The sequence below is a fragment of the Colias eurytheme genome, chromosome 31 (genome assembly GCF_061535395.1).
Source record: "Colias eurytheme isolate Ceu_HAF_F1 chromosome 31, ilColEury1 Martin Lab GWU primary, whole genome shotgun sequence".
Lineage (NCBI taxonomy): Eukaryota > Metazoa > Arthropoda > Insecta > Lepidoptera > Pieridae > Colias > Colias eurytheme.
In genome coordinates, this window is record NC_143010.1 from 5,146,795 (window position 1) to 5,170,059 (window position 23,265).

At 33.7% G+C, this 23,265-nt stretch overlaps 2 protein-coding genes across 2 annotated transcripts in view; one reads left to right on the forward strand and one right to left on the reverse strand.

The window, feature by feature from the left end:
• The window catches only part of LOC149895606 (limbic system-associated membrane protein-like), a 97,284-nt gene that overhangs the window by 14,976 nt on the left and 59,043 nt on the right, over positions 1 to 23,265 (forward strand). The window lies entirely within an intron of this gene.
• LOC149895607 (uncharacterized) lies at positions 18,514 to 23,135 on the reverse strand. Its single transcript, XM_090119133.1, has 4 exons — positions 23,094 to 23,135; positions 19,954 to 20,193; positions 19,302 to 19,582; positions 18,514 to 18,832 (listed from the first exon to the last, which is right to left on the reverse strand). The coding sequence occupies exons 1-4, from the start codon at positions 23,122 to 23,124 to the stop codon at positions 18,608 to 18,610; spliced, it is 777 nt and encodes a 258-aa protein (XP_089975259.1). The 5' UTR covers positions 23,125 to 23,135; the 3' UTR covers positions 18,514 to 18,607.

The window sequence follows — 23,265 nt, forward strand, 5'->3', positions numbered from 1 at the left end:
ACGATTTATGCCAAGGCGATTGAACATATATGTCCGGTTGATATAATACTGACTGACTATTTTGGTTAGGTTCTACGTCGTATGTAGGCGATATTTCAAATGGATTTGTATGAGGCAATTGAGATGGTTGTATAAACACTTTATGTGGATAAACTGTAGATGCTGAAGAAGGTCTTATTGCCATATTTGATATTGGCGAATTTTCAACTGGTTTTGACCAAGAAGTTTGTTGCGGTTCAATCAGAGGTTGGTAAAGTACTATTTTGGGATTTTGCATAGCTTCTATATTCGATACAGGAAGATATTTATTTTCATTGTCTTTCGACAAAGGTACTTGTACTGGTTGATAGGGTTTTGATTGAAGACTTGAGCTTACATGTATTAAAGGTATTTGTCCAATCGACTTTGGCCAATGATCTTGCGAGGGTAGCATAATTGTTTCTGGCTGATATAATGTTGATTCTGCATTGGGTTGAATTTCAACATGAAATATAGGTTTGTTAGAAATTGTTTCTTTTATTTGCGATGGTTTAAGTAACAATTCTTGTTGATACGATTCGTAATTAACTGTCTTTGTTACAAATGTAGGTATTTTTCTAAGCGGTCTTGACCAAGGAGTTTGTGATGTCTGAAGAACCAATTCTGGTCGATATAACGCTGATCCTGCGTTTGGTTTAACATTTATATTATAAGTAGGTATATTCTGAATTTGTTTTGGCCAAGGACTTATAGATGGTTGAACTGTAGGTAAATATAATGATCCTTCTGGATATGAGTCTATTTCTTTATTTGATACAGGTTTATATTCATATTGTTTTGCACGAGAATTTTGAGACGGCTGCATGAAAATATCTGGCTTTGTTGATTCTGCGTTTGGTTTCACTTCTAAATTCAGTAAATGTATATTGTTAAACGGTTTAGACCAAGGATTTGGCAATTGTTTATTAAACACTTCAGGTTGAGTTGAATCTAAAGTTGGTCTTTCTTCTATATTTGGTAAAGGTAGATTTCTATGCGGATTTGTCCAATAATTTTGTGATGGTTGAGTTATAATGTTAGGTTTGTGCATTTCTGTTTCACTATTTGGACTAACTTCTTCATTCAATATTGGTATATTTCTATACGGTTTAGTCCATATATTTTGCATTGGGTCGATTAATACGTTCGGTTTGTATATTTCTTTTTCTGTATTTGGACTAACTTCTATATCAATTACTGGAATATTATTATTCGGCTTTGTCAAATAACTTTGTGCTGGCTGTACGTATATTGTAGGTTGGTACATCGTAGATTCAGAATTTGGACTTATTTCTACGTTTGTTAATGGTATTTTTTGTGTTAGTTTTGGCCATACTGTTTGCGATTGATAAACCTTTGGATCATATACTGGTAAATGTAAATTAGGTTTGAAATCTACATTGGGTGGTATATTTTCAGTTGTTTTTGGGTAGGGAGTTTGCCATGGATGTACATATGCTTGCGGTTGATATGATATAGATTCTGACGTAGGATTTACATATGTATTTGATGCAGGAAAATCAGCAGCAGGCTTTGAATATGTAGTTTGTATAGGTTGCTCAAATTCGTTAGTTTGGTATACATCTGAATCTATATTTGGACCTTCTGGACTTGATATTGGTTCGTTTTCATAAGGTTTTGTACCAGGCGTTTGTCGTTGAACTACAGGTTGGTAGTTGGATTCAGATTTAGGTCCTAATACTATAATAGGCATTTTAGGTTTTGCCAAATAAGGCTGTGATGGATAAAGAAGTATTGTTGGTTGATAAGTTGTTGATGTAGGTCGTCCAAGCGGAGTTTCTATATTTGATAAGGGTATCTTTTGAACAGGGTATGATGATGACGTTGGTGATTTTTCAATTTCTGGTATATAAGATTGTGATTCTGAATTTGGTTGTAGCACCAATGAAGGTATTTGTCCAAATGATTTTGAATAAGGGATTTTCGACGGTTGAACAACAATATCTGGTTGGGAGGATGTTATTCCCGAATTGGGATTCATTTCAATGTTTAGTTTGGGTTTATTTCTCATGGGAATTGACCGAACCGTTTGGGGTAAATACGCGTTAATGTAATATGGATTTGCGACATTTTCCTTCGGTTTTTCTATTATAAATGTTACAGGTTTTGGTTTATATTCACCTTGTACATTAGAAGGTAAGATGTATGCATTGTTTTTGCTTTCTGGTGATCCATATACGTTACTGTCATAAATTGGCTTTTCTACTTCTATTGAATCATGTTCTGGATGTATTGATCCATCTGGCATGTAAACATATTGAGGTACAGCCTTATTTCTTTCATTATTAGTGTTCGAGCTGATTATATTATTTGGATAGACCTTGTTCATATCATTAGGTGTTGATACATAAATTTCGGGACTATTAGGTTGATTTGTATGAGTTTTAAGAGGCGATGTGTGAATGGAATAAGGATATAGATTTGTTACACCGGGTTTTATTATGTATGGAATATGCGTTATAGGAAGATTTTGATTAGAATAGTTAGGTTTATAACGAATCTTATTGAGAAGTGAATTTAACCAAGGTTGATTTGTTAGCTGTGGCAATAAAATTTCTTTTGGTGTCACAGGGTGCTGATGGATATTTCTCGAACTTTCGCGATTTGATCCGCAAGGGATTTGATAGTTATTAACAGGTAATTCTTGAATAGATGAACAAGGAACTTGATTATTATTTTCAAAAAGTAATGTTTGTGGAGTTTTATAGGTATTATCAAAAGGCAATTTTCGAGAAGACGTGCATGGAGTTTGATAGTCACTTTGAACAGGTAGGTTTTGTTCAGGCGTGCATGGTATTTTATATGGATTTTTATGAGGGAAATTTTGTATAGGAATCTGATAATTATCCTGAGAATTCTGAATAGGTTCATTAGGGATTTCATACGGATATTCGATAGGTTGCTTAGATGCGTACCAGATTTTATTTCGAGGGAAATTTTCTGAACAAGGTGAAATATTCGAACTGGTCCCTAAGGAATTATCGGGAGTGCTTACAAAGTTTTGTGTAACAAATTTATTTTGCGGTGCTATATAACTTTTAGGTAAATAATTCTGTTGTGTAGAAACTTGTATAAATGGTGAACCTATATTTCGCGGGTTATATTGTAATTTTCCGTTATTATTGATATAATATGGTTGGTACGGAGAATATATACCAGTATCATATATGGTACTTGTTGTTCTTGGATTTTTATATACAGGCTCATTGTTTATATTGAAAACGTCTTCGGGATATATTTTTGACGGAATATCGATAAGTTCCTTTGTATCTTTGTAATTTTCGGGTTCGAGAAGGATTTTTGTATATTCTTTTGCTTTGTTTTTGTAAGCACAAGGTCGTGTATCAAGTTCAATTTGATTATTTTCTTTTGAACCCGTATTTTGTGATTCTACGATGTACGGGTTTTGAGTTTTATACATATTGTTTGTATGAATTGTAGAACCTTTTGTATATATGGAATTGGCTGGTTGTAATCGAATAGTAGGATTTATAATTTGATTGTAAGACTTTAATTCATAGTTAGGTGTTTGATATGGAATTTCTGGGCAAATATTGTCAGTAGAGATGTATTTTATTGGAGGATACGAAAATAAGTGTTGCGAAATCTTTGATGGGAGTTTTTCTTGTGGGTATGTCGTTGGAGATTCACTTGCAAGATTATTTAAAGGATGAACATGAATTGGTTTAAAATTTAAATAGTTTGGTTGTTTAATTTCATGACTACTTACATATGGTTCATATGATGTTGAATATTTTTCTTGTATTAGATTATTGTTAATAGTTATTGGTTGTATGTTACTCGGATTATCGTATTTTTGATTTGGATAGTTTAAATTATCTCGTATAAGATGCGTCTGAGGAATATCGGTAGATTCAGTATGTGGACTTTGTGAAGGTTTATACATATTTATGAACAATGGTTTTTCTTGTACATAATTAGTTTTATCGATTGTAATATCCGGTTGGGTAGTAATTGGAGTGCTATAAACATAAGGATTTTGTGAAAATGATGCAGGATTGCTATATTGTTTAGGTTCTGACTTAAAAACTCCAGGAATTTCACGTACTGGGCCAACAAATGGTTGTTGTTTCGGACCTATAATTAAAATGTTATCTCTCATTGATACATAAGATTGATACGGTATAAAGGGATTAATTTTCGTAGAATAGTAAGCGGAATAAGGATATCTATTATTAAAAGATGTTTCAATATCTTTAGATCTATAGTTAGAGTACATATGTGGAATCCAAAACGTTTTATGATCAAGATATGGTGGGCGATAGTTAACTCTATCTCCTTGACAATAACAAGGTTTTTCGTATGTTGCCTCATTGTTGTTATATTCTTCATCGTTATCGCTTTCCATTTTAAGAATTTCTGATGCACTATAACAGGGTATTACATCAATGTTTTGTTTCTTATTTTCAACTACACATGGGTCAGGTATTTGACTATTTGTTGTTAGTACTGGTTTATTGCCAAGGACATTTTGATCTTGATTTGCCACATTTATCAGAAGATCATTTGCAATAATTTTGTATTGTTTCAGAGGAGCAGTTTCTTGTAATTTTAATTGATATGGTATATAAGATCCAGGTTTCTGTTGAATGTTTAGTAGTACTTGCTTTTCTTTTGGCTTAAACAGGTTCTCTTTTAGATTAGCGTAAATATTTGATCCAGCGTAATTTATTCCTGGGTAATTGAATTCGTTATTAGCATTTTCTGTAAGAGGTATAACAATATTACCATTTCCAACAGTCTGAGGTAAGTTTAGAATGCTGTCAATTTTTTGTGGATTATTTGTACAACAACAAGGAACATCTGTTGAATCATAATTTGTATTAGCTGAAGCGATGTTTATATCATTTTCACAATTTTTTGGAGCTGTTGATACCGTATTATCATAGGCTGTATCTAAGTTTCTACATGGAATATTAATATTACTTCCCGCATAATTGATTGAGTGACTATTTATGTTGGTTGGATTATAACATCTGTAATCATATGGACTGTTGATTCTATACGGGTTTAAAGTATATATTGAATCATGCGGTTTTCTTACCGATCTACATAAAATAGTATTGTCATCATTTTGTTGGCAAAGCTCTATGTTTTGCTTGGGAGGACATTTATTTTCCTTCTGTAATTGTCTATTTAATAAATCAATTGTAATATCTTTAGCTTTGTAAGATCTTCCATCGGGCATGAAAAACTGGTAATATTTTGGTTTGGCATAAGGCACTTGATTTGAAATATCTCGATAAACTTTATGTATGTAATTAAAATTTAATGGACCTTCATTGTTTTCTATATCTTCATTTGCCCCATTGAAATCATCATTACTTTGAAGACAATTAGGTATTCTATCTGGACATGCAAACTCTTCAGTTTGTCCGTTATCAACACCATAATTTTTAACAGAAGTAGCATCTGAAGCTGTTACATAAGCAAATTTTATTTCATTATTTTTATCTTGACTTACACACGTGTTCCCTCTTTTCAAAATTTGTTTTAAGTCTTCATACCTTTGCAAAATATCTATATTAATATCTCTTCCTTTGTAATTACTGTCACCAGGTATAATGAATTGATAACATGTGTTTTGATTAGCATTTACATTACCTCCTGTAATTTTATAGTCATTTAAATTATTAAGTTCAATGTCATTTGCTTCATCATCGACATCAACAAAATTAGATACACCTTGACCAGTAAAAACATCCCGATTTCGCCTTCTTGGTACCATAACTAGATTATTCACATACCATCGTACATTTGAAGGTTCATTTGTATTGTGATTGATATAAAAATAATGTGAATATTTAGTCAGAACGTAATTTAGAATCTCAAAATTTGTGTTCAAGCTCGTTATGTATGTAAACCTTCTTTTTCTGTAGAAGTAGAAGTATATTACTAAATCGTTGTCTTTATTTTTAGATGTGTGGTATATTTCGCTCATTATTTTATATAGATTATCATCTGAGCCAGCTAAAAATACTTTATGTTTACATTCTTCATCTTTGTCTTGTATCGTGACTTGTATGTTTCCATTATTTCTTTCGAAGTCACTATTTACTGTTACATCACAGTTATTTGTTATATAATCGTTATTATTATTATTCGTCTGTAAGAGGTTATGAACATTTAAATTTATTTTATTGATATTAGTGGTTAAAACGTGATTAGTATAATATTAAAGGTTAAATTTGGAACTGCTTGAGCGTTAAAATTATGATAATTTTATCGCAGTAAATACAATCTATCAGTATGTTCAACGTTATCAAAATTGTTTCAGCTCTATAGAATTGGCAATGAAACATTATATTGTATTTACTGGTAGAAAATAATATTAAAAGGTTAATTTAATAATAAAAAATTACCTGAAAATATTGAGAAATTTGATCTTCGGTACAGCCTCCTTGAGAAAACGCATTCTGACAAATTAATAAAACTGAAACAGAAAAACAAATATTACTCCCTCTCTCTAATCAGTTGGTTAACCTACGTATGCAAAAATATATGTGTATACAGGGTGTAATCGTTAAGTGTGCACAGGCGATTATTCCGTAACTATAACAGATATCAAATAACTTTAAACTGATATCAAAAGTACTTAACCCAATGAGTAAAATGGCCATAATACATTTTTAAAAATAAAAAAATATTCTGGTAGCATGTTTTTCAATAACGTAGATAGTTTCAACTATAAAAACACTAAAAGCCATCTAAGTACAATTTGCACGTACAACTAAATAAAATTATAAAATCCATTACCACTCCAAACAGTTTGAAATTAAATAAAAACTACTCTATTTATTAAAATATTCACAGGCATGCAAATACAAATCGATTGTCGCCATTTTACATTCGTAAAGAGCGGGAAACGAAAACAAAATGGCCGTTCAAAGGCAGAATGACGTTTGCAATTGTAATGCGACGCTTTTGAGAAGTTTTAATCTCCCCTTTTAAATGTGGAATTATTGAGTGACCCGTATCTGGGTTTTAAATTCATTATTTTATTATTTTACGGTGCATTTTTATCAAACGAGCGAATGCTCATTCTAACCCCACTATGTCTTTTAGTGTAAAAAGACTTAGAGCATTATTTCGTTGTTCTTATTGCGTTCTAAAAGATTCTATGCAATGTTCTAATACTGAACAACACTGAATACGAGATTTCGTTTACACTTTTTAGTGTAAACGAAACTTTTAGTCTTTTGATCACGAAAGAATGCTCTTGCTCTAGCTCTATGTTCGTTAATCGTTTGATGTAAATGTACCTTAACAATTTAACATCGAATATCAGTCGTAACAGTTGTTCTATATTTGTCACATTTTTTTAATTCATTATTAGTAAAGATTTGTGATGTTACTATAGTCCTTTTCATTTAGGATGATTCCTGTGACACTTCATCGTGTTCCGAATTACGTATTTTATGTTTAAAAAGTCAAAATAATTTTAGTGCATAATATTTTTATTTTATGGCGGCATTATTACCAAAAATATAAAAATGAAACATCTTAAGCTTATAAATCAAAAACAGTAGGTATTGTTTAGTTTAATATAATGAAAAATAAAATAAAATAACACAAAAATATAATACCTACGCAATTCGTGTACATGAAATGGATCGTTGAAAAATCATAGAGTTGGAAAATCATATAATCGGCGCCCATCTTGTGATCGTTTGTCAATCGAGTCAATCGTCTGTACGAGTACGTCAGCCTTGTATACAAGTTGCATTTTTATATTGATACTTTACGTGGTATTCTGTTATTTTTACTAATTGTTATTGTTGACTTTTTGTTGCTGTTGTTTGCTAAGCTTCCTTAGTTAATTGTTGGCGAAATGCCGAAAAAACTAATTTTGGTACTTTATTCAAATCGATTTCATTTCCATATAGAATTTTATCGATTATCGGAAACAATTGATACGATTTCAGTAACCGACATCTCTACACGTGTCAAAAATCGATGTGTATAAATATACCTTAAAATTAGCCTTATTCAATTCTGCTAAGAGATTCCGTAATTACAAGGAAGTGGCTTGTTTCCCTTCACCGCTCATTTCGTCACGTTAATATTTAATTTACCTAATTATGTTGTCTAAATATTATACAACAATGATTAATATTATATTCAATAGGAAAGGAATATTTAACTAGCTCTGCCCCACGTATTATGTATTTTTTTGCAAACAATATTATTTATAAAATCAATTGAGTATTTGACGTATCTACCATTTTTAATATCTACATATTTTTAAGTATACAGGGTGTCCCACTATTGGTATACTAAGCGCGAAGGAACTTTTAGTCTTGTAAAAAATTGAAAAAACAACAAAATTACGTCAAAAAATTTTTGGCTAAATTTTTCTTTAAAATCCATGTTATCTTCTCTAACTTCGGCATATACCGCTTGTGAGCATTTTGTCTATGAAAACATAATTTAAAATAAAAGTTCACTTGCGGGTGGCAAAGTTAGGCGTGTTGCTTGTTAGGGGTGTACACATAGAGTTTTAAGATTTCATCTATTTGAAAAAAAAATGCGTCTGGAATTTTTTAAGTATTTTTTACGTAGTTACTCAGCGTATGCAAAACTATAACCTCCTTTGAGCTTAGTATACCAAGTACCAACGGTGAGACACCCTGTATAATAGTTAGGTATAGAATAATTTTAAATTATAAAGATAGGTACATAATAGGAAAGATTAATTGATATTTTTGTTATCGTTCGTCTCAAAAACTGCTCTACCATTTTTGAAAATTCGATCACCTTTAGGAATATTTATTTCACCTTATACTTACATATATTATATACTTACCAAATAATACAGTTAGTCTGTGGTTCTGTTTTTTCATAGCGGGCTGAGCATAGAGGCACCATTGAGGATTTCAGTCTATTCTGAAAACAAATAATTTACTCTACATAAATATGTATTATACTAGCTTTCCACCCGCGGCTTCGCCCGCGTTTTCAAAGAAAAACCCGCATAGTTCCCGTTCCTGTGGGATTTCCAGGATAAAACCTATCCTATGTGTTAATCCAAGTTACCGTCTATATGTTTGCTAAATTTCATTGTAATCTATTCAGTAGTATTTGCGTGAAAGAGTAACAAACACACACACATCCTCACAAACTTTCGCATTTATAATATTAGTAGGACTAGCGGTCCTCCCCGGTTTCGCCCATGGTACATGTTTAGGTTTTCTCTCCATCAGAACCATCCTCGTACTTCAAGGAATATTATAAAAATTTGACGAAATCGGTTCAGCCATTCTCGAGTTATGCCCAAACGAAATACAAACGAAACAGCAAACGAATTTTAGATTTACAACCGACTTTACTACGGATAACCGCGGGCGGGTCGCTAGTATAATAATATAATTGACTAGCTGTGCCCCGCGATTTAACCCGCAGTGCTTCGCTCCTGTTAGTCTTAGCGTGATGATATAGCCTATATATAGCCTACTAGCTTTCCGCCCGCGGCTTCGCCCGCGTTTTCAGAGAAAAACCCGTTCCCGTAGGATTTCCAGGATAAAACCTATCCTATGTCCTTTCACGGGTATAAAAATATATCTATACCAAATGTCATGCAAATTGGTTCAGTAGTTCAGGCGTGATTGAGTAACAGACAGACAGACAGAGTTACTTTCGCATTTATAATATTAGTATGGATAGCCTTCCTCGATAAATGGGCTATCTAACACCGAAATAATTTTTCAAATCGGACCAGTAGTTCCTGAGATAAGCGCGTTCAAACAATCTCTTTACCTTATAATATAGATGATGATGATGAAATAAATGATGAAATACTTACATGAATGCATTACCTTCTTCGAGCACAAAATGAAGACATTAAAACAATGTAAAATAATGGTTGAATATTATTTTTACACGGTTTTACAGATTCGACACGAGGGGAACAATTAAAAAATAATTCTTGTAATCGATTCGCCATGTTTTAATTTGTAGAATTAATAATTACAAGCGAAACTGTATACAGTTGTATAAAAAACGTATTATTGTATTTTATAGGGCCATTTTCTTTTATAGGGATCTTTGGTAAATTATGTTATTTTTTCAGAAAAATACGTGATGATTTTGAAAAAATATACTCATACCAAAACCATTCAACTGACAGACATCACCGGTCAACTGTTTACTATATAATACTAGCTTTCCGCCCGCGGCTTCGCCCCCGTTTTCAGAGAAAAACCCGTTCCCGAAGGATTTCCGGGATAAAACCTATCTTATTTCCTTTCTCGGGTATCAAAATATATCTATACCAAATTTCATGCAAATTGGTTCAGTAGTTCAGGCGTGATTGAGTAACAGACAGACAGACAGAGTTACTTTCGCATTTATAATATTATTAGTATATTAGTATTAGTATGGATTTGAATGGCATAAAACCAAAAATATCAAATTCAACCTGATAAATTGTATATTAAAACCTTCCTCTTGAACACTATCTATTTAAAAAAACCGCATCAAAAACCACTGCGTAGTTTTAAATATACATAGGGACATAGGGACAGAAAAGCGACTTTGTTTTATACTATGTAGTGATACTTTTACTAATATTATCAATGCGAAAGTGTTTGTTTGCATGTCTTTATTTTACGTCGCAACGCAGCGATTTTATGGTATGTTTTTACACAGGAGGCTAGAAAGTGGCATAGGCTACTTATTACCATGTTGTAACATCTCTTTCCCATGGGATTTTCATCTGACCACGCAGGCGAAGCCGCGGGTAAAGCGTTCAAAATTATCTGGCATTTCCCTCAAGGTTCCCTGCAAACAAATAAAGTCTTCAAGTTCATTGTTTGCAACGAACCTATCGGAAAATACCCGATAATTTTGAAGCTCTTGTGGTATTATAAGTGATTAACACATAGGATAGGTTTTAACTATGCGGGTTTTTCTTTGAAACGCGGACGAAGACGCGGGCGGAAAGCTAGTCTAGAAAAAAATATTCGTAGTGAACCGAAAGAATTCATACAATTTCTTGCCATGGCAACTACAATAATTCTTAGAAATGTCAATTTAATTTTCATATCTTTATTACTCAACATCAAACCAACATAGAGCTAGAGCAAGAGCATTCTTTCGTGATCTTTCAGTGTAAACGAAAACTCGTATTCAGTGTTTGATCAGTATTAGAACATTGCATATTATAATATAATTTTTTCGAACGCACTAAGAACAACGAAAGAATGCTCTACGCCTGTTTACACTAAAATTATTTGACATAGTGGGGTTACAATGATTATTTTTCCGACCCAAATATCGACCAATAGAATTGCACCATTCGACGTCACGTGGTACAACCTACATGGTATTATACTGATAATTTTTTGAAAATTTTCTCTGGTCGTTGACGTCAAACTGACAGGTTCAATTCAATTGTGAAATTATTGGCCGACATTTGGGACGGAAAAATAATCTCCCGAATACCACACGAGCTTCAAAATGATCTGGCATTTCCCTCAAGGTTCCCTGCAAACAAATAAAGTCGTCAAGTTTTTCAGGAAAAATCTCTCGCGCTTCGCGCTCGTGGTTTTTTAACCTTGACTAAAAACTTGACTCCTTCATTTGTTTGCAACGAACCTATCGGAAAATACCCGATAATTTTGAAGCTCTTGTGGTATTAGTGAGCATTCGCTCGTTTGATGTAAATGCAACGATAGATACAGCGGTAATTATTATCCTTGCAAGTAAATGAATATCATTTTAAAATCACGCTTTAATAAAATACAGAACCTTTATTTTCACCAATCCTATCTTTTTTTTTTACCAATCCTATCCTATCCTACTTACTAATATTATAAATGCGAAAGTTTGCGAAAATGGATGTATGGTATGTGTATGTATGTTTGTTACTCTTTCACACAAATACTACTGAACCGATTACAATGAAATTTAGCACACATATAGAGGGGTAACTTGGATTAACAATGATACATTTCGGTTTTTGACTATATTTTTGTATCAAATGTGAATACGGGCAAAACCCAGACATCTAGTTTTCTTCGTAAGGTAAATAAATAAAACAATAAGTCAATTTATTAATTTTTTATTTAATATCACTCCGAAGTATCGCCAAGAACAGTGTCTGCTACTGCTTCTGGAAGACTGAGTAGACTCTTCAGTAGACCGTTGGATACTTTCTTCTTTGTTGATGTCAGCACAGACTCTATAGTGTTTCCAGCTGTAAAAATAACAAATTTTTATATAATCTATTTTATATATCACAGACTAATAATAATATACTACGTATAAAACTAATATTATAAAGCTGAAGAGTTTGTTTATTTGAACGTGCTAATCTCAGGAACTACTGGTCCGATTTGAAAAATTATTTCGGTATTAGATAGCCCATTTATCGAGGAAGGCTATACACAGGAGCGGAGCCACGCGAGTGAAACCGCGAAGCGCAGCTAGTAGGTAAATTAGATATTAAAACCTTCCTCTTGAATCACTCTATCTATTAAAAACACCACAGCAAAACCGAGCGTGTGATCCGTTAAAATCTTTAATTTCTAAATGTATAATAGTCGCGAAAACAAACAATAGAAAATAATACATTTTACATCATAATTTCACCATTTTCAATATCAATCCATTTGACTCCTAACCAACTAAAATTATTAATTGTTCAATCTTACCTCTGGGAACATCTTCTGCCTTCGGGCTGGTTTTATCCTGGTCCAACTTGATCACAATATTGGGGTATGGGGTATTCATTCTGTATGGACATTGTGTGTAGTATAGCTGGTTGACCCCTGTGGGGCAAGGGGCTATGTTCGGATGGGACAAGGCAAGCAGTAGCTCTGTAAGAAAAATATTTAGACGTCATATTTTGCGTTAAAATTATTATTTCTTTAATAATATTATAAAGTTGAAAAGTTTTTAAGCTATTGCATAGCTTCTATCGCGGGCCTTGAGCGGGGCGACCGAATGTAAAAATTCCCTAACGAAAAAACCCCCCCCACTCAAACCAGCACAGCGATGCTATGCAATAGCTTTACCACGGCAGTCCTCGAGTGCCACACGTATTTTTTTATTTACCAAGTAACTTAGTAGGTAGGTAATAGATAAGCTTTTTTTAATCTACTAATTTAGAAAGCCAAAAACAAAAACCCGCATAGTTCCCGTTCCCGTGGGATTTCCGGGATAAAACCTATCCTATGTCCAAGTTACCCTCTAATTGTGTGCTAAATTTCATTGTAATCGGTTCACATAGGATAAGTTTTATCCCGGAAATCCCACGGGAACGGGAACTATGCTAGTTTTTCTTTGAAAACGCGGGCGAAGCCGCGGGCGGAAATCTAGTTATGTATTACTAAATAGTTACTATGCATTCTGGGAAAAGCGACCTCTAGTGAATAAAATAAAAAAACTTACGTGTCAAAAGAACACCCAAGTGAAGATACATTTTTGATTCAGCTACTCTACAGAAATGAATCAAATGCGTAATTTTTTATTGAAGTAAGATTCCATGGACCCTTACGAATTAATTGGATTTGCTGTTGTAAATCAAAAAATTGTTTTTTAAACAATTCAGTGTTAATTTCTACTCATTACTCATATGAATACGTAAAAGTTTATTTTGATGACTTAATACAGGACAGACTTGACAATCTATACAAATATATTTTAAGGATGCTATTTACTTAGGACTTCTTCTAATTTTTACTTATTTTTAAAAGATTGAACAGGAAATAGTACCTATATCTTAACTCAAAAATTGGTTATCTGTAAAGTCGGTTTACTGACGATAGTTGAACGTGACAACGTCCGATTGTGCTTCAAGCCTTACATGGAACGCCTCAGAGCGAGGTAACGCCGCATGAGTCATGTTTTTTCGTGCGAGCAGCGGGCTCTATCGAATTAGACGTTGTCACGTCAAAAGTGAAGTCCCGTGTCCCCTAGTGGGGTAAGGGGTAGATGCATCACTACATAGTATAAAACAAAGTCGCTTTCTCTGTCCCTATTTCCCTATGTCCCTTTGTATGCTTAAGGGCTGATTTTTCAATGCTTGGATAAAACTTATCCGTCCAATAAAGTATTACACGATAATTTTAAAATGTCACGTAAACTGTCAAATACGGGCAATTAGAATACGTTTTTAAAATGGTAGTTTTATACATTATTCGACGAATAAGTTTTATCCAAGCATTGAAAAATCGGCCCTTATATTATATTTTAAACTAAATAAATTATCAAACATATATTTGTAATACTCATGAATATACTTAAAACTAGCTTTCCTTTTGTTTAATTGCTAAGAGTTTGTTTGTTTGAACGCCCTAATCTCAGGAACTACAGGTCCGATTTGAAAAATTCTTTCGGTGTTAGATAGCCCATTTATCGAGGAAGGCTATAGGCTATATAATAATTTTATCATCACGCTAAGACCAACTGCAACAGGAGCAGAGCAATGCGGGTAAAACCGCGGGCACAGCTAGTGAATAGTGATACATAAGTAGTCCATATAGGTGTAATATTTTAACAAGATTATGAATGACATTGTAAAGATTTATTGGCTTACTTACCTATTTATACGCTAATATTATAAAAATACAATAAAAACTAGCGGTCCGCCCCGGCTTCGCCCGTGGTACATATGAAAAATAGATGTTGGCCGATTCTCAGACTTACCCGATATGCACAGAAAATTTCATGAGAATCGGTCCACCCGTTTCGGAGGAGTATGCAGACTAACATTGTGACACGAGAATTTTATATAGGTATAAGAAGATGAATCGCAAAATGTGTTGATAAGCGCATAACTCGTGAACGGCTGATCCGATTTCGATAATTCTTTTTTTATTATATTCCTTGAAGTACGAGGATGGTTCTTATGTAGAGAAAACGTAAATATTATGTACCACGGGCGAAGCCGGGGCGGACCGCTAGTATTTTATAATAACGATTCTTTTTTATTACAGGTAAGAAAACTACCACATGTGCAGATGGTATGCTTTGTAGTTTATGATGTATTATGATGGTATACGAATAAGGCAACTATGGAGTTTCTTGCCGGTTCTTCTCCATAGATACTGCTTTCCGAATCGGTGGTAAATGTTAAAAGTAGGTATGTAATGACGATTCAAAAGTGCTTCTAGAAGATGTCTAATTGAATAAATAAATGTTTGAATTTGAGTTTTGATTTATACTATGTGCTGAATAAGTACTATAGAAATTAGAATATAGATTAGTAGAGGTCCGCCCCGGCTTCGCCCGTGGTACATATTTCGCAATAAAAGGTAGCCTATGTCCTTTCTCGGGTACCTATCAAAATATCTCCATACCAAATTTCATGCAAATTGGTTCAGTAGTTTAGGCGTGATTGAGTAACAGACAGACAGACAGAGTTACTTTCGCATTTATAATATTAGCACAGACTAATAATAATATACTACGTATACAAATATTAGTATGGATTATATTATGTACCACGTGAGAGAAGCCACGGCATCAACATAGCAATTTAACCAACCTGCCTAATAATCAAGATATGAACTAATTAAAGACCAGGATGTTTTCAAAAAACATTTTCTAATTAAATTCCATTTGCGTAATGCTATGAACCATAAAATGGGTATATAATGTGGTATGAGTGGTGCAATACCACATAGAAGTGGGACAATGGCGAAGCAAATATTGGTATTCATCGGTAAGTATATTTTCTTATTATTTAGATCTGTATAATATTGTAGTTTGACCTCCTTGGTTCAGTGGTTGACGCGTGAGCGTAGAACCATGGGATCCTGGGTTCGATTCCCGGTGGGGATGAAGAAAAAAAAATCTCGGTCTGGCAGGACACAGAAGGCTGGTCACCTACTTGTCCCTAAAGATAATCAATCAGTGAAACATCTGCCCCTTACCCCACTAGGGGACATGGGTCTTCAATTTTAATATTGTAGAGATTTTGCTTTGTTTGTTACTATTTTACTTTAAAACTACTTGACCGATATCAATAGTATGCTATGTTATTTATGAGTATATAGCCTATATTTTAATATTATTTTATATATTTATTATGATTTAACACAAAAACTACGAGACAGACATTTTTAACTTGTACAAAGCTACGTCATTTCTAAGTGATGAAGTTTAAATAATGCTTTTATAAATATAATAATTGATGTTTTATTATTGATCTATTACGAGTTTAATAATATTAAAAACTAGCGGTCCGCCCCGGCTTCGCCCGTGGTACATGTTTACGTTTTCTCTACATATGAACAATCCTCGTACTTCAAGGAATATAATAAAAAAAGAATTATCGAAATCGGTTCAGCCGTTCTCGAGTTATGCGCTTACCAACACATTTTGCGATTCATTTTTATATATAAGATCAGACATGTAGTCTGAAACAACAAAAGGAAGAGGTTCTAAATTCGCCCGGTTTATTTTATTATTATACGATTAATATACGCTCTTTAATATTTAAGTAAGAATATTTCCAGTGTATACGTATTTAATATAATTCTACATTAAAAGTCTACATTAAAAATATCACATTACAGCTTGCCTCAGCCTAGCAGCCAGCAACCCGCTGGGACAAACGATATGCGAGCATACCATGCTGCCCAGTATTCTACCAAAAACTCCCATCTACGACCAGGGAATTATATCGCTTCTATCCTATTTGGCATCTCTGAGCATCCCTGCACAATTACCGTATGGAAACGTCGGAATTTCCACTACAGTGTACGATCCTACAGCTAATTTGGGGAATTTAGGCGCTCTGGGCACTTTAGGTAACCCTCTAGGCGCTTTAGGAAACCCTCTAGGGGCTTTAGGTAACCCTCTAGGCGCTTTAGGAAACTTAGGTAGTTTGGGCACTTTAGGAAACTTGGGTAGTTTGGGCACTTTAGGTAATTTAGGTTCGAATTTAGGTGCCGGATATCCTGGTATATCTTACCTACCATATAATAATATATTATCACAACTACAGTTACAAGCCAGTCAGCAACCTACAACAACAATATGTGAAACTACTACGAGTAATTTAGGCATGCCAGGCAATATATTTGAAACTTCACCCATCATGCCATGCCCTGGCATCTCTAATATGCCCATGCCATGCCCTATACACGCTACTATAAGCGAAAGCATGCCAACCACAACTGTATGCGAAACATCACCAATAGTATCTATTCCTAATTGGCTTATAAACTATCTCTTGCAAATGCAAGTACCTCAACCCACCCCTGTACAAACTACAGTGTGTGAAACAGCTATGCCTTCAAACATACCCATAAACATTCCTATGTCAAACCTACCTGTAACTGGAATGCCCATGGCAACTTTGCCCATGACAATGCCAAACTTACCTATGTCAAATATGCAAATACCTATGCCATTACAGGGACTGCCAGTGACAATTCAAATAGTTTAAAAAAAGTAAAGAATAGATTACAGAATGTTGCATAAAATAAAAAAAAAGAAGAAAGAAGTTTGGTCTTTAATTAACAAAAAATATGCTTGTGTCTATGGTTTAAATTTTCGTTCGTAAATTCTTTCCAACATGGCGGATATTTTACGGATAGATTTATCAAAATTAAGTATTGTTTTATGCAACATTACCGAGCTTAATGGCAGAAAAACCGCGAGAATTATGGATTCCGTATTCTACTTAATAATGCGCTCATAATTTTAAAACGAGGCGGCCATTTTTGCTAATTGTCTGTTTATTTTTGCAATTGCAAGTGACTTATAATCAATTTTTCAGCTGATGTTTTATTTTGTTTCTAAAAGTTTTAGTATCTGTGTTATTATCTTAAAAATATATTGCAATGTAAACTGTTACAGATTATTGTGGAATTAATACTGTTTGCATTTTTTTAAAAGAATAGAAAAAAACCCATCACGACGATTAGATATCTAAAAGCATTTTTAATGTCTTTAAACTTAAAATAAAGATGAAATATGTTTTTGGTATTAATAACTACTCAATAAATTATGTTATTTTAACAAAATTAATTGAATCGGTAATAAATAGGTCGCCTCACCAAAAATATAAATTAAATATTTTATCTACTTGCTTGTATTTTATATGTATAATCTCAAATAAATGTATGTATCGATTTTTTGGTTTTTATAAATAAAAAAGGGTGAAATAAATTTCACCCTGTTTGACATCCATTGCAGAGAACTTTTTTTACCTTTATAAACAATCCACTTTCGTTATATGTATTTTAAGATTTTATAAATAATACTTTATGCATGCTAATTTTACAACGGATTATTTTATTTTTATTTTTCGGACCTGCTTAGCCGACTTTATTTTAGTACTATTAAGCTAAATTATTCGTAGCGTATACATTTTTGAACCTATTGAACATCAAATTTACACCACATTCGAGTTTTCCAGTTTAATTTAATTTGCTCTATAAAAATGACAATTTAACTTAACAGGGTCAAAAATAAAACAACAATATGCTTGAGAAAATACCCGTTATATATTTCAAATCACAACACGTTTACAAACATAGCTTCACATATACATATTACATTATATTATTTACCCCTTACATACAAGGGGGAATTACCCCTGGCATAGACAAGGGGGCAGTGGGGGGCAGGGGGGTGGACAGGGAGGGGGTGGACAGGGGCAGGGGTTGTATATACTAATACGGGCACAACCGCACGCGCGGATGGGGGTTGTCGGGTTCGGTCGGAAGCAGATTACTGGGGGTTGGGGGATGATCAGTTTCGGGGGTTGCACGACTAAGGCCGCTGGTGGGGGTGGGAACACCTTTTGGGGTTGTACCTGTAAAGAAGTTTTGAATTTTTAGTTATGTGGTATACAATGCTTTGTAATTAAATTGTGTAGTTGATGAATGCTTTATAAATATAATTAATAATATTGTTTGCAAGTAAATAATTAACATATCTTTATTAAGTTCACAAATTCAAATTATTAATTAAACTTAAATATTAATTATTATTTGTAATTATAATATTATATGTAACCCACGCAACTATGTCTGAAATATGTATTTTTCATATTTTTTAAATGTTATCATTACGTTCCGATTGGCTGTATTATAGATACGGTACATAATTATATAATATTTCAGCTTATGGTTTCGACTGGGATTGCAATTTTTTTAAATAAATAAGTACTTAATACTACTATACGATTATAAAACTAAATTTCTCAACGGCAAAGCTGAATTTACATCACCCAAACATCGTTGATTTTATAACATTATTTTTAAGCTCATTGAATATCTTACCCTGATTGGTGGAATCTTAGGCGGCACAACAGGCGCTGGTCGCACAACTATCGGCCGTGGTTGAGGAGGGTACACCAGTGCTGGTTGGACCTGTATCGGAGCAGGGGTCGGGGGTTGTACGGGCGGGGGTTTCACGTATATAGGTGCAGGGGTCGGGGGTTGGACGGGCCCGGGTTTGACGTAGATCACTGGGGGGCTGGGAGGGGTTACCGTGCCCGGACGGACCACGATGGGCGCGGGGCGTGGGAAGCGGATTTGTCCTGGTTTTACGAGGACGGATCCTGGAAATAAATAAATATGAAATACAGTACAGATTAAAAAACAAATATCTTATTTGATTCGTGTTTATCATACTAATTTCCTTCTTTTTAAAAATAACAATTGAAATAACAAGCTGAGTTATACATATAGAAAACTCTGTTCACACGATTTAAATATAAATAAACACAAATAATAATACTATTACAAATTCAACTTATTGGCGTTAGCTACTATTAAGTATTCTGTGCGCTAACATAATAATTTTTCATAAAACGTTATAATCACAAAGAAATATGACCCTTATTAATTAGAATATCTAAACGAGTTACAAATATTCTAAGATTCTTTGAGTTTTTTATAAAACTTATAACCAAATACTAAAAACTCTTACCATAAGGCGCTTGCCCATAGATATAATTGACATCCGGTTCATTAGGATTGCAAGGTCGTATTTCCACCACGTCATGGCCACAGGGGTCCGGTATCGGTTCCGGGCATGGTTCTGGGCAAGGGTTCGGTTCTGGGCATGGTTCTGGGCAGGGGTTCGGTGGTGGACATGGTTCTGGGCAGGGGTCGCACGGATATTGGGGGTCCGGTACTGGCTGTGCGAACGCCGCGCCCAGAAGGAGAACTGTGGTAGTTTAAAATACATTTTATAGTGATACAATATGATTTATATTCACAGTTTTTTGGTCATGGAATAACTGCATATAATCAAAACAAATATTATAATTAAAAATAAGGTACTGTTAAAACTAAATATGTATTTAGTTTCATTCCCTTGTTATATTACCACAATAACTATATTATTATCATCATCATCACTACATAGTATAAAACAAAGTCGATTTCCCTGTCCCTATGTCCTTATGTCCCTTTGTACGCTTAAATCTTTGAAACTACGCAACGGATTTTGATGCGGTTTTTTTTAATAGATAGAATGATTCAAGAGGAAGGTTTATATGTATAATAACATCCATTAAATAGTGGAGAAGTACTGTTATTTTTGAGGTTTCTAAAGTGATGTCGTAAAAAATTACATTTTTTCCGCTTACATTGCAAACGCAGGCTGAACCCTACGAGTTTTATCAAAATAATGTACTAAGTATTATACACATTGAAAAGGTCTATAGAAAAGTCCGCGATGGTATATGTCTATCTCTTATGGATAACCCACAATAACATTTTTTTGTCATTTACTTTTTACGAAAAATAATGGCTAATTTTCGATGCGATTTTAACCAATACAGCATTAATCCTTAACCAATTAAATACCTTGAATACATTGTTCGTTTAATATAGATCTATATGGCCCTTTACACCGTATGATTTAAGTGAATATTTTCGAAGATATTACAGATTTAAAAATTGCGGGACGTAGCGTTTGCGGCGGTACCGGCCGGCCGCCAGGCTATCTATACGAAGTCGGAGCGGGCCGCTATGTTTTTATATACAACGTTCACAGTTTTTCTGTAGTGTATTTAGTATCAGCATTGCACCCGTGCGAAGCCGGGGCGGGTCGCTAGTTAGGTATATAAAGTAATTAGTGTGTGTTTTCAGGCGGTTTTAAATATAAAATATATTTTACTAGCGGTCCGCCCCGGCTTCGCCCGTGGTACATATTTCGCAATAAAAGGTAGCCTATGTTCTTTCTTAGGGTCAAAAGATTGTCTGTGACAAATTTCATAAAAATCGGTCGAGAGGTTTATGCGTGAAACCATACATACATACATAATTACTAACTTTTCCTCTTTATAATATTAGTATAGACTTACGAACAAACTTATAACCCACAAACTCATAAAAGCATAACAGCTTAGACACTCGTGGCACATACGATTATTTGGAATTATTCCAAGCAATAGAAACAATATTTTTGGCAAGACACAATCATAGGACTTTGTTGTTGTTTAATTTACAATTTTGTGTGAATAAAGTTTATTGTTCTATACATATTTAAAAGTTGCTGGGCCTTTAGACAAGTGGCAGAGACGCCAAGGAATAGAAACTTCTATCGCTAATAGAGCAGGCATCCAAGGAGATGTTCGTTTGCAAAAATAGCGGACCTAAATCTGACTTCTGATATATATTGTATAAATCCCAGACATCCTGTAGTTAGATGTCGCCAACCAGTTTTGTGGTCCCCCTGCCCGCACGCGGGTATATAAATATGGCATACAAAGAAAAAAAATAAAAATTTCCAAAACATGCCGCGTGGGGTATCAAATGAAAGAGCTTATTGAGTAGATCACGAATATATAGCATACTATATACATTTCTTACACTTTCTCTAAGATTTTTTAGAAAATTTACGAAAATGCTCCATTTTTGAGTTAACTTTAAACCACTATAGATTGAAAACTCATGAATATATTTTTTAAATTATTATTTTAAATAATTAAAAATAGTCCATTGTTAACGATTAATTTCCAATCCATTGTTTAATTTTTAAATCGGACCAGTAGTTCCTGAGATTAGCGCGTTCAAACAAACAAACAAACTCTTCAGCTTTATAATATTAGTATAGATTTTTTACGATATTATTATACTTGGCATTAAGTCATTGACAGTTTTCAACTGTGCCTTCAACGAGCATCGAACCTGCAACCCATTATATGTTAAGCTAGTAAGTGTGCTGTCCATTTGGAAGCTTGCCAACTTGAATTTGGCACTAAACAGTCATAGCGTTTGAAAGTATAGCTTAAGTGATGGAATTTAGGTTAATAGATAGGTTAGATTATAATATTATCACTACCTACATTTCCCTACATAGTATAAACTAAGGTCTACTTTAAAACTATACACAACGAATTTTGATGCAGTTTTTTTAATAGGTAGTTAACTAGATGATTAGAGTGATTCAAGAGGAAGGTTTTAATATATAATTTAATAGGTTTAAGACAAAGGAGACAAAGCCGCGGGCGGACAACTAGTTAATAGTATAAATATTGTACATACCTACTATGTTTTTGAAGAAATAACGTAAAAGACTGAATATTACTCGTACAATCGGATAAAAAAGTTAATTTAACCCATTGACCACCGTAAGCCCCGATCGGGGCGCGACACAATAGATTTTCTATTGTGTCTGTGATTCCGAGGACTGATGGATTAAACAAAATGTATCTAATAATACGCCAGCCAAAATTGTAATTAAACATTTTTTGTCAATAAAAAAATCACCAATCGTGCAATAAAAAAATATTGTCAAAAAATGAGTCAAGTACTTAGTTAACTTACATAACCAAAAAATTGACCGCCAATGTAAGTAATTTCTACAAAAATTTGGATTTTTTTTTTGCAAAAAAGCAAAAAAAAATGTTGTGTGGTTTTATGAAACCACGGTAAAAGTGAAACTGTTCGAACGTTTCCGAACACTGCTTTGTGTAGCGCATGTCGCGTGTCGGTCGGCTGCCGAGTAGGTATACCTACTCGGCAGCCGCGATACACGCGACATGCGCTACACAGACCAAAAAGTTTGAGACGATGTAATAAAAGTTTCACTTTAAATAATAAAATAATTTCTCTTACCAGATAACCACTTCAACGCACCCCTAGCCATGATCGTCTGATGAAAATGTCAAATATCACACATTTTTATATATTTAATTAAATAAATATTATTAAAATAAAATCAACCAGTGTGACCGCACAATTTTATATGCTTTAAATTCGTAAACTATTTCATTTAGTTACGGTCATG